This window comes from Bidens hawaiensis, unplaced genomic scaffold (genome assembly GCF_021521415.1).
Source record: "Bidens hawaiensis isolate Kalapana, Puna unplaced genomic scaffold, B.hawaiensis_p1.1 tig00027824_1, whole genome shotgun sequence".
Taxonomy (NCBI): Eukaryota; Viridiplantae; Streptophyta; class Magnoliopsida; order Asterales; family Asteraceae; genus Bidens; species Bidens hawaiensis.
In genome coordinates this window covers 229,088-242,059 of record NW_027494517.1, presented here as the reverse complement: position 1 = coordinate 242,059, position 12,972 = coordinate 229,088, and the positions used below count along the sequence as shown (strand labels likewise).

Genomic DNA, 12,972 nt, shown 5'->3' with positions numbered 1-12,972 from the left:
TGTTATGATTGTACAAGTTGCTGCAGCCAGTTTAGAATAATTGAAGTAAAGGAGGTCAGGTCCGCATATTCTATTAAACTTAAATTTAAACTTCTTCTTGTTGTTAACATTAACTCTGCGTGCAGACACACAAAACTAAACCTTCACGTTTACTTGGTGAATTAAATAAATTCATTCGATTCACGAAGAAGATGAGATCGGTGGCGATGATATCATTAACGTCCACAAATTCAGCTTCTTCTTCTTCGTCTTCAGAAGCAGCAGGTGAAGCTGTTTATATGAACTACGTGCTGGTATCTGCACTTGCTGCGTTTGCTCTTGCACAATCAATTAAAGTCTTCACCACCTGGTACGTACATACGCTTCCTTCAGATTATTATTATTATTACTTACTTTCCTATCCTATCTAATTTATTTAGGTTTCCTTATTATTAATTAGTTAATTGATTCCTTCTTAGTGCTAGCTACCTTCCTAGGGTTTTATCAATTTCTAACAGCCACTACTTACACATCTCCAAATCCGATAATTCTAACTATACATATATAGATAGTTGGAATATAAGAATCATATTCATCCACTCAAATATTACACACACACAATAATAAGTTACTTTGTTAGTTAGTTACTCTCTCTAATAATAATAAGCTGACTACATAGAGAGAGATTAATTTGCTCTTTTAAAAGTCGCTCTAGGTGGCAGAGTACTCGGCGAGCAATCCGTAGAGTTTCTTCAACTCTGCCTAGATTACTCAGAATCGGTCAAACTCGAACCTAGTCAGTCCTGTTTTTGCTGTTTATCACATATATTTCACTGATTTTTGTTTTTCATGGAGTGATGGAGATACCTTGGAAGACGAGAGTTGAATTATTACTATGTCTATAATATTATACGGTCGGTCAATATCAATTTTTGAAATACTTTAGTGTTTGAACATGTATCCTTTTGATTTCTATTCATATTCACGCCTTTTGTTATGAATATTAGTTAACTTGTGATGTTGATTTCCCGAAAATCAATTTCTTTATAATTTACCATGCCTGAGTACTCACCTAGGCCAAGTACTCGTGAGTCGACCGACTAGCAACTTCTGCAATAGTCATGTATTTCATGTTCACCGTGTTTCCTTACAGTTTCTTATGAGCTTCCATAAATCTGATCATTCTGACACTTCATAATCACAAAATCAGAACCATATTTGTTTTGTCATAACCGTTTATTACGATTAAACTATTTGAACACACATCAAAACGCCTCCTAATTTATGATTTATTGTTAGTGATACATCCTAAGAGTCTTATTATTATTTGGTAGATATGCAGGTATAAGGAACACCGTTGGGATATTAAGCAGCTTATTGGATCAGGTGGCATGCCATCATCACATTCTGCAACTGTAACTGCTCTAGCCGTTGCAGTTGGTTTACATGATGGCGTTGGGGGTTCAACCTTTGCAACTGCACTCATATTAGCTTGTATTGTATGATTTTCTTCACTTTAATCATCTGCCATTGTTTAAAATGCGCCCATCTAAAAATGAAATTTGTGGCAGGTAATGTATGATGCAACTGGTGTACGGTTGCAAGCTGGGCGCCAAGCAGAGGTTTGTTTATGTAAAAGAGTGTCTGAAATTAGCTATTTTGTTACATTTTACTAGATTCTTATAAAGTAATTAAGCATAGATTGTAACGTGTGGTTACTAGTTCACAAAATGGTCATAAATAAGGGTAAGTGTGTCATTTTTGTATGTCTTAACATTTTAAAAGTTTCAGGTTCTGAATCGAATTGTGTATGGACTTCCTGCTGAACACCCCCTAGCTGAAAGCAGTCCATTACGTGAACTTCTTGGCCACACCCCTCCGCAGGTATGCTTTCATAGATAGTTTTGAGTTGTGTTTTATGTTAAACATGCCAAAATCGTTCATATAAAAGCATTAGCTAAAATAGGAACATGTCAAGTGGGTTGAAAGTAGGGCTGTAAACGAACACGAACATGACCTTGTTCATGTTCGTTTGTTAAGAAAATTATGTTTCCATGAACACTTACCCAACGAGATTTTATGTTCGTGTTCGTTCATTAAGAAAATGAATGTGTTCACGAACGCAAATGAACACAAATAAAATCGACAGAGCCTAGAGATTCAAACTGATGTATTCATCAATGTGAATAATGAAAGCTTGTAAACGAATCGAACAAATAATTATGTTCGTTTATTTAAAAAATGAGCATTTGCGTTCGGGTTTTTTTTGTTCAAAATCTAAACGAACATAACTGAACAAAGATAATGAACTTATATAAACAAATGTAAATGAACACAAATAAACATAAACGAACATAAATGAAAACACTTAAATGAACACAAATTAACAAATATTAAACCTTTAAGTAGATGACTCATCCAGATAATATTTAATTGCTTTCTATTAATACATAAATGAATGAACAGAACATGTGTTCATGTTCGTTCATTTAATTAAACGAACACAAATTGTTTGTTCATGTTCGTTCCTTTATTAAATTAACGAACATAAATGAACTTCCCGCTGAATGGTTCACAAATAGTCCATCGAACGTTCGGTTCGTAAACAAGCCTAGATGAAAGTCACCCAAACTCTATTTTTTATGCATACAATATACTAATTTTTTTTCCAAGATTTAGATTATGATCGAATTCATCTAAAACGGAAACATGCCAACATTTTGAAACATTGTTGAATTAATATGAATTACAAAGATTGTTAGTATGATATATTAAACATCGTTATTTGCAGGTTATTGCCGGTGGGTTATTGGGAACGATGACATCAACAATCATTTACTTAAGTCTCTCATTTGGGTAATAATGCTTGAATTCTGTTAATACGTATGTGTATCAAAGACTCAATATTCATAATTTGATGTGAAGGTGTTAGTTGTTTGAATTTTAAGCTAGGTACAATGTATTGTGTGATACATAGTACTTTTTATGATCAATGTATTTATTGATTGGCTATTTAGTGTAGTGAAAGTACTATGTTGTACACACCATTAGATGCCAATGTTTTACCTAGTTTGTTATAGAAACAAACTTTATGATGTTTGATGAAATATAGTTGTATGTACAATGTTTGATGAAATTGTATTGGTTTTATTTGTGATCATGTATAAGGAGGGCCCAACTATTTAAGTAGGTCATAGAGTATATATATCTAGTTCCGTGTATTCTTGTATACATTAAGGGAGCTCCTATTCATACACCCGTAATAGTTTTAGAGAGGGTGTATGAAAAAGAGAAATTGTACATAAAAAGGGTGTACAAATAGCAAAATGGGTGTTTGAATAGACAATGCCTTCTTAAATAAATTAATAATAATTAAATTCAATACGAATTATCATAAATAACCGAACATATATTAATCGTGTTGTCAATGTGTTGCGGGTTTTAAGCAACTAGTGGACATCAAAAGTGTTTTTTTAAACTATGGTATCTGTAAATTGCACCATGCTCAATGGTTAAACCTGAGATCTCCCACTAAGAAACATAAGTTTCTACCATTTAATCAACTATTCAAGTCGCAAAAATGTAATTGCATTTAAAGTTATCATATTGTTTGTTTTACAAAACATAAAATGGGAAAGGTTGATTTTTTGTTTCGGAATTTTAACGGTACAAGTGATCATAACCTATAAACTACATACTTAAATGAAAAATAAATAAATAGTTGGATGAACTCCAATGACCAATCTTTATTTTCTTTCATTTAAGTTAATTACAATAACGGCTTATGTTGTATTTTTGTAGTTATAAACTTGAACTAGTACAGTTGATTGCGTAAATAAAACGAGTCACTCGTGAGCTATTTGAAATCGGCTTGTTGAAAGTTTGAACTAAACCATGCTTAAACGAGCCCGAGCCCGAGCTTATCTTGAGCATAAGTAATAAATGATTTCAGTCTCAACTTCACACATAATTACATAAAAGAAGCTATCAGTTGGGTTTCTTGGCAGAAAATTATTCTAGATAAAAATGGAGGCGGGTTGGGAGTGGATAACTTACGGGCGATGAAGAACGCGCTTTTGGCTAAATGGTGGGTAAGGTACAAGTCGGATGGTTCTACACTTTGGGTTAAGACAATAAAAGCTCACAAATGGGAAAATATCCCGGTATTAACATCAAGGAGTGGTCCGCTAAAAGATAAATATCCATCACTTTTAGATGGGAGTTGGACAACTCAGATTACTCCAAAACCGGGGATAATAAGTGGCTTAAAACATTACCGCTCAAGATAAATTGTTTTTTTTACGTATGTTGCTGGACCGGATACCAACCAAGGAGGCACTTTCGGTTAGAGGTATTATTTTGAATGACATAAATTGCGTTTTTTGTGGCAGTAGAAGAGAGCTCAGAACATTTAATGCTAAATTGTGAATGCACAAAGTTGATTTGGACTGGAATGTGCGACAACATAGGGGCTGGAATAAAAGAAAAGTTTACGCGGTGGATGTTATGAAAGGCTAGAAACGACATTATTTTCAACAACAAACAAACGTCTTACATTAAGCAAATTTGTGGGTGATATCAAGTCATCTTCATTTTTTTTATTACTCACCGGGATAAGAGTTTGAAGATGGAGTGGGAAAACTGGAAAAGTTTTAACACATAATACATTTATCCCGGTGATATGGGTTTCCCTTTAAATTAATTACCCAAAGGGTTTGTAATTTTCTTTTTATTACTCACCGTGATATGTGTAAGTATTATATAATAAACATATTGATTGCATGGTGCTAGTTTTCTCATAGTTTAAGAATGATTCAAAAGAAAACTACATGAAAACCGAAAAAACAATCAATCTAATTAAGGTTATCAATTATTTACAAAAATAAGAAATTATTTTATCAAATCTATTAGAGAAAAAGGACAAAGAAGCACTGTTTCAAAACCTGTTTTTCCTCCTTCATGTCACATGCTTTGGTCTGGTCTCCCACACATGCATGTGATTGTGAAACATAATTATTGCCAAGTACTAAAAAACAATTAGCCATTTTCATAATTACATTCAACAAACTCAAACCTTCTAATTATCAACTAAGTTTTCAATTATATATATAACACATAATACATTTATGTAATATATAATGTAACCATTTACATAACATAATATATACAAGTGCATTATGTAGTTCTGATAACTATTTATTGTTATATCGAACGAACTGTGTGTCTGTATATATATAACTACTACCAAACCGACTCCGACCCCACATAACTCTACACTGTCTGCCTTAAATGATGAAGAAAACATTAAATTAGAAGCCATGCCACACCACTAAAACTTTGTACGTACATTCCTCAAATACCACCAGCCCCATGTGAAACTATTACAGAGACAGCACTATCAACTGGCCCATGCTAATATGATACTTCAGCTAATCGTGTCCGTCCACGTGTCACTGCTACTCATTGTTACCGTTAAACCAAGACTATACTAATACTATACTGCCCCATCTTTGTACTTTAATTTTAGTTAGTTGCTTGAAAAATTCACATGAAAGGAAAAGAATACATGTTTTATTCATCCTCTTAATCAAATGATAATCATGAGATTCTTTGTTTGGTTATATTATTATTATTATTTATTATGGGATCCACAACCAGGCTCGAGCTCGGTTCGTTTCGAGCTCTATTATTAAAGCTCGAGTTCGGCTCGTTAGTAGATTTACAAGTTCGGGCTCGAGTTCGCTTACTGTTTATTAATTAATTTTTATATATTTATAATTATTTTTAATATGTTTTCCGATTATAATTTTATGTATAAAATAATATACATTATTTAGTTATCTTTTCATAATATTATATATATTAATTAATAATTATTAAATGTGTATATTAAAAAAAGTATATAAATGAGAGGATTACTTAGGCTCGCGAGCTAGACCGGGCTTGACTTTTAGGTCTTTTTATTGTTAGTATTCATTATTATATTAAATTAATTTAAATTTCAATATTGTCTTATATTGGGTCTGATAAATTATTATCTGATATATATATATTTTTTAAATGGAAGTAAAATGAATAAAGAAAGAAACCTTGAAGCTTTCTCCATATTGTTTGATGAACCAGATCTTTCTCTCTCTATTTAGTAATATTAAATTATAATCTTGCAAATCTCAACACACTCTCAGTTTCCTACAACACTTGAAGAAGGTCTTATTCTCTCAGTTTCATACATCATAAGTACACAAATTCATGATCTTTTTGCCTTTAGAATTCTGCATTTAACTCATTTCTAAGCTCCTTATTTCTGTTAATAATTTAGCAGCATATTACTTTCTTATCTTTCAAGTTGCAGTTGATTTATAAAACATCTAGTGAGTACTGTCAACTTCATTCACATTGATTGATTTCTTGTAATTTTATTCATTTTGCAATCATAAAGCCACAAGCTTTATATATAATATATGCTTATGTGATTAATTTGATCAAAGTTTGATCAAAGATTCAATTTTTTAATCTGGGACAAGTTAAAAATTTGATCTTTAATCAAGAAAAGTGATCATGAGGTCCATAGAGGATAAGGGTTGTTTAAATCTTGGATCACCTCAAGAGATACCGATAAAAAACCGCGGTCTGAACCACCACCGGACCGCTTTAGGCAAACCGACACCATCAAAATGGGATGATGCCCAAAAATGGTTGGTTAACTTGTCTAGAGGCATAGACAAGAGCCACTCCAACACCGAGCCACGTGACTCCAATGCGGACGATAGGAGGCTCATCGCACCCGTACCGAACCCAAGCAGTGAAGATGAAACAGTTATAGAAACAAAAAAGGTTGATTTTGGTGTTTCAGTTTGTGTAAGGGATATGGGGACCGAAATGACACCTATGGCTAGTCAGGAGCCTTCGAGATCTGCCACGCCGGTTAGATCCACTACCCCGGCTGCACGCAGCCCTATGGCCTCTGGTTCGTCAACTCCTGTTAGACCGGGCCAAAATGTAGCGCCTGCGGTTGTACCAAGAGTTGACGCGAGTGGGACCACTAGGTTTGGGCGAGAAAACGAAGAAAGTAATGGTGAAGATGTGATTGAAAATCAAAATAGAAATGCTCGTCAAGATTCGAAATTAAATCCGCTTGAAACTCAAGCATTGGCTTGGGATGAGGCCGAACGCGCTAAATACATGGCAAGGTAATTTTTTTAAACACAATCTTATAGCATAATGTGACGTGTAACTACTAAACGTTTAACCGATGTTGGTTAATAGGTTCAAGCGCGAAGAGGTGAAGATAGAAGCTTGGGAGAATCACGAAAAGCGAAAAGCCGAGATGGAAATGAAAAGAATGGAGGTAACATACATTTTCTTTTGTTTTAGCATCATATATATAACTAATGCCTAATTGTGAACGCATTGTTTATATTGTGGTAAGGCTAAGGCGGAAAGACTGAAAGCTCGAGCACAAGAGAAGTATACGAATAAAGTTGCTTCAACGAGGAGGATAGCAGAGGAAAAACGAGCAAAAGCCGAGGCCATTTTGAATGAAAAAGCTGTACAAACTTGTGAAAGAGCAGATTATATAAGGCGGACCGGTCACTTGCCTTCTTCTTTCTCCATTAAGCTGCCTTGGTGTTGCTGGTAACACCAACCTCTGCCATTGCTTGTTGATTCATGTGTTGTTATTATGTTCATCTTGCATTTTTTTTATCATAATGTTTAGTTCAAAATGGTTTCATTTGTTATTATTTGTTCAAAATGATAGTTTCTTTTAAAGTTGCACAGCATATAATAAGTTTCTTGTGTTTAGAAATTGACTATGATAATTTAACCTAAACATTTTCTTTACTCGTTGATACGAAACTGCGTACAGCTAGAGCGATCAAAGCGGCTATTATATGGTTCTTTTATTTTGTAAATTGAAATATACAATTTTAATTGGCATACAAGTTACAACTATTGGTTTAATGATATAAATTTATTTAACAAAAACCAATTTGTGGGACAAAATTAAAATATAAATAAAATGGAAACTTTTGGTTAATATGAAGGGTTAGTTAGTAATATGTCAACCTCATTGTTAAGTTATACATTTAGCCCCTTGGGTTATTGACTAATGTCATAGAAGGCCCCTGCACTACAAAAATAATACAAAATCTCTTATAACAAATGAAATATTGAATGATCATAAAAAGAACTGTTATATGGCACAGGATGCGAATATCAACATCATTTAAACTTATTTACAATGGAAACGAATGATCGTATGTATACTTAAATGATTTTGCAAACCATAAAAAAATGCCATGATCATGGCTTAAAGTTCAAACAACATGAAACCAACTATACAAAACCGATAGATAAATTGCATTACCTCATATACACATATAAAGAAACAAGCGCGTGTTGACTGTTGACATTTGACAAAAGTTGCATTCTCATTATCGAAATTCTGTTGATGATAAATAAGAGCTCGGCATGACATGGAAATCTAAAGAATTTTGATTCTTTTTGAATAAAAAATCAAGAAAATTAAGTGGTTGTAGTGAATACGGTTGTTCTTCCAAATACAAAGAGAACAAGTGACAACTCGATGAAGAAGATTGTGTTTATAAGACCTCGGTCAACTGTCCAACCGTACAAAGTAATGCCACCTGGATTATTCTGCAAATACATAACTGTACAGAAGTTCAGAATCCATTTGATATAACTTCTGTATGCAAAACATATAAATTTAATCTAACTAACAAAAAACTTCTGCAGATTGTACCAAGCTAACAACTTTTTCCAACGATGCACTAAAAGTAATAAATTCTTTACTTACGAAATGCTTGCCGTCTATGGTAAGAAGCCAAATAAGATGTAAGTTGTGCATTTGTTGGCAATGGAATATAATTCATCGGTTCCATATCACTTTCTGAAGAAACCGATCTAAGTAAACTATTTGCAGCCTCAAAATTCCCATTTCTATTTGAAAATCTCATTTGAGACGTATCATCGGGCCCACACGAAGCTAAAGCATGCCACCTACTTGCTAAAGATGAAATGCCTTGTGCCCTATGGGAAATCTTTGCTGCAGCATTTAAACATAATATCACCCCTACAACTTGTGCTATTGAAGACACCTGTCCAAAAAAAATTGACTTTAGAAGTCAAAGGGTATATTCGAAAGGCGAGTAGAATTTTGAACTTACCGCAAAATCACCACCGTTAATGAAAGTTACTTTATCTCTAAACTCTGTAATTTGGAATAAAGTAGCAAACTGGCTTGAAGTGACAAGTATGAACACGAGTAGAATATAAATCCGAAACCTGTGACTTATTTTCGATAAATGATGGCGAAGACGGGCATGTTCTTCAATAAATACCAAGACGTCGGTTTCTCTTTCCAGAAGATTTCCATAATCATCAAAATGTATAATTTGTAAATTGCAGACCAAGTGGAAAACTAAACATGATGATAAAAAGATTATGGTTACATAAGTCCATGAGAAAGTCAAAGTGACCAAAATGCCACAAGATTGCCACCATGACTCGTGTGGAATGTACATCATGCGGATAACCTCGCGAGCAAGTTTCAACGCAAGACATGGAAGAAACCATAGTAATAGTGCCCGTTTCGATTCCTGATAAAATTTTCAGTAAAACGTTAAAATTTACTGATCATATATACATAACTTCTCTCCAAAATGATGCATTTTATAATGAGATTTTATTCTGCATTTTATAACTAAAGATATGCATTATTTTGTTAAAATAAGTAATAAAAGAAGAAAATATTCAATAACAGAAGCAAAGTATCAAACTTTATGCCTAAAGTTTCTCATAGTCACCCTAACTATTATCAAAACATATTCAATCAATCATTAAGTTGCTAGGATAATGCCTAAAGTGTCTGACAAAAACTTGTGTTACAAATTTTATTAACTTAATAGTTATCATAGAATCATCATAATCCTAGTAACTTTAAACACCCCTTAAAGTTAAACCTCCTATAAGTCAAAGTGATCAAATTGATTGGACAGAATTCGCAAGTACTAAAGCCGGTATGCATTATTTTTTTCAAATATTCAAGAACATAAGCAAAGAATCAAACTTTATGCCTAAAGATTCCCTAACCATTATCAAAATCATTAAAAAAAAGGTCAAACAAATGCTTACAGAAATCTTTTGAACATAATCTTTCGAAAACCGTTGAACATGACCGTTATCCTGATCAACGAACAAAAACTTTCGAATCCCATAATTTCGGAGATTATGCGAAAGGTAGAGCAGAAGCTCGAGAAAGGCAAGTGAATTTCACATTTACTTACATAATCAAAATATTCTGATAAATTTCAAATTTGTTTATTTTAATAATTATCAAAGAATCATCATAATTCTAGTAACTTTAAAGTTTAAACACCCCTTAAAGTTAAACCTCCTATAAGTCAAAGTGATCATATTCATTGGACAACATTAGCAAGTACTAAAGCCGGTATGCATTATTATTGTTTTTCAAATATTCAAGAAAATAAGCAAAGCATCAAACTTTATGCCTAAAGATTCTCTAACAATAATCAAAACCATTAAAAAAATGGCAAACATATACTTACAGAAATCTTTTGACCATAATCTTTCGAAAACCGTTGAACATGACCATTATCCTGATCAACGAACAAAAACTTCCGAATCCCATATTTTCGGAGATTATGCGAAAGACATAGCAGAGCAGAGGCAGCCAAAGAAGCATGTGAAGAGACCACAACAAGCTCAAAGCCTTGAACTTGATACATATCACATTTACTATTCAAACAGGTGGTGATCATCAAAAGTACAAACACAGGAAGCACAACTCCAATCATTAAAAAGGTTATCCATGAAATCCCAAATCTGATATAAGAAGACTGATTGAATCCCAAGAGTAGTAAATACAAATCCAGTTGTTGCAGGCATGTATCAAGATCATGACTTGATTCTTGATCTTGATCATGATCTTGGTCATGTGAAATTTGAATATGGTCTGACTTTAAGTTTAAGAGGAGTGATTGATCTGTCATTTGCAGCTTAAAGATTATTTGGGAGTGATTTGATTTGGGTGATGTGTGAAAATGTGAAACTTTAAGGACCCATATATTATTATTATAATTATAATTATTATTATTATGGTAATAAGAGTTGTTTAATATTAATAATGTGGAATGATTATTCTAAATGGGAAAGTGGCAATTGTCTTCATAGATGCAATTTTTTAATACTTTATGACACTGACCTCAACTATAAGGGGCAACTTATAAATTATTGATGGTTTTTTTAATAAATTTACGGTTTATGATGTTATAGTTTTCTTTCATTAGTGATGATGAGGTGGTGTAAGTGGCCTCACTGAAATACTTCGGACTCGGTTAATTAAAAGGAATGATAATTGTTGTTGTAAATAATAATAAAGAGATTACAAGATATATATAGACTTGAATAATACAAACTAGACCCTATACAATTAGACATTATTTAAATATGAAATAATATCTTGTCTAACAGACCCCACCTCTAGATCACTAGTGGCGGAGTCTCAATGACCCAGTCCACGCCCGCCATTGCCCAATTAGATTTTTATCTTTTTTTTTCATTCTTTTTGAATTTTAAATAATATATATAAATAGTATGATGGAAAATAGTGTGATATAAGTTGAATGGTAGGGTTGAAGGGTCGAGAAAATGTTGAGTTGAGGTGATGTTACGAAAACAACAAAGTCCACGTGTCTTTATTTAAGTGGGTCTGAAAACTACTCGTTTGATTATGTCTTTCGCACTTTTGCACGTCTCGACTATTTTTAAGTGGGTATTTTAAGAATTTTTCATATTTTGGAATTGTTATCCACTTATCCCTCATTGTCCGTGCCATTAAAATCTATCTTTAGCAATAAATGCATAGATTTTCAACAAGGTTAATAAATTATTTGTGACTTTGAATTGGTTTATAGCTTGTGAGATAAAAAATAAATATCAAGTTATATTTAAACTATCATATGAAAAGAATATAAAATTATAGATCCCCGCGTGGCCAAAATTGAGATCCAAGTATACATATATCTACATCTAAATAATAATAAATTAAGTGAGCTACTTGCAATAAACAATTCTAAAGAGGAAATAAATAAATCAATGATTGGTGACTTATTATTTGGCGCATGCCTAAACGACGGTGTGACAAGCATACCTTCTTCAGATTATACTTGTACATATTATTTTAGTTATTTTTCATTAAAAAATTAAAACTTCTTTAGTGTTAGAGTGTACTTTAAATATAATCTTAATTAACGATAAACAGTTGAACCAAATATTATGGTTTTAAAAACAAATTTTCTATTAGTGTTGTTAAAACTTAAAACAGGTTGAAATTAATAATGGTAAAATTAAAATTCCTTACAGAATAGCTCATTTTAAAAATAATTAACATAATTTAAAGAAAAAATGAAAATTAGTCAAGGCTTCATGAATCCTCTTTCGTAAGCCACTTGACTTAGCAAACAATCGTCATTCAATTATTTAATATAAAAAGTGAATCATCTTTTTGGTTATCATATTTTTATATTTGTAGTCTATTAATCTTATCTTATAAAATATGACATAGTTTAAAGTTTAAACCCTCAAGGTGAACGACGTACGTCAAATTACTCGTGTTATGTTGATCTGTTTGGTTAAACATATCAGCCCGCTAACCTGTTTATGACCTGATAAATCCATTTTTTACAACCAGGTTGAAACGTATACAACTTGATTATAACTCATCAGCCCATTTGACACGTTAGATAAGTAGATTAAGCGGGTTGTGATTCAGTTACACGATTTAAGTGTGTGCAAGTTAGAATTAATATTTATGACAGAAATAAAAATGTGGGTCATGTTCAGATTGACTAATTTGATCCGTCAATCTGACACGCTAGAAGCCTATAAGTTAACAATTAATTGATCAATAAAATATCATTCAAGAATTTACCCCTTTTTTTATCATTTCTA

General features: G+C 32.6%; 3 protein-coding genes across 3 annotated transcripts; 2 read left to right on the top strand and 1 right to left on the bottom strand.

Moving 5' to 3' along the window:
• The first annotated feature begins 172 nt into the window (after window positions 1–172).
• LOC143575983 (uncharacterized) lies at window positions 173–3,115 on the top strand. The gene is made up of 5 exons (XM_077060207.1): window positions 173–349; window positions 1,322–1,478; window positions 1,551–1,601; window positions 1,771–1,863; window positions 2,771–3,115. The coding sequence occupies exons 1-5, from the start codon at window positions 192–194 to the stop codon at window positions 2,837–2,839; spliced, it is 528 nt and encodes a 175-aa protein (XP_076916322.1). The 5' UTR covers window positions 173–191; the 3' UTR covers window positions 2,840–3,115.
• Window positions 3,116–6,367: 3,252 nt separating this feature from the next.
• On the top strand, window positions 6,368–7,775 carry LOC143575982 (uncharacterized). The gene is made up of 3 exons (XM_077060206.1): window positions 6,368–7,169; window positions 7,246–7,327; window positions 7,409–7,775. Exons 1-3 carry the CDS (start codon window positions 6,538–6,540, stop codon window positions 7,616–7,618), a joined length of 924 nt encoding a protein of 307 aa, XP_076916321.1. The 5' UTR covers window positions 6,368–6,537; the 3' UTR covers window positions 7,619–7,775.
• Window positions 7,776–7,891: 116 nt separating this feature from the next.
• Window positions 7,892–11,079, bottom strand: LOC143575960 (uncharacterized). Its single transcript, XM_077060191.1, has 4 exons — window positions 10,569–11,079; window positions 9,168–9,599; window positions 8,798–9,098; window positions 7,892–8,651 (listed from the first exon to the last, which is right to left on the bottom strand). The coding sequence occupies exons 1-4, from the start codon at window positions 11,010–11,012 to the stop codon at window positions 8,506–8,508; spliced, it is 1,323 nt and encodes a 440-aa protein (XP_076916306.1). The 5' UTR covers window positions 11,013–11,079; the 3' UTR covers window positions 7,892–8,505.
• Window positions 11,080–12,972: the final 1,893 nt, after the last annotated feature.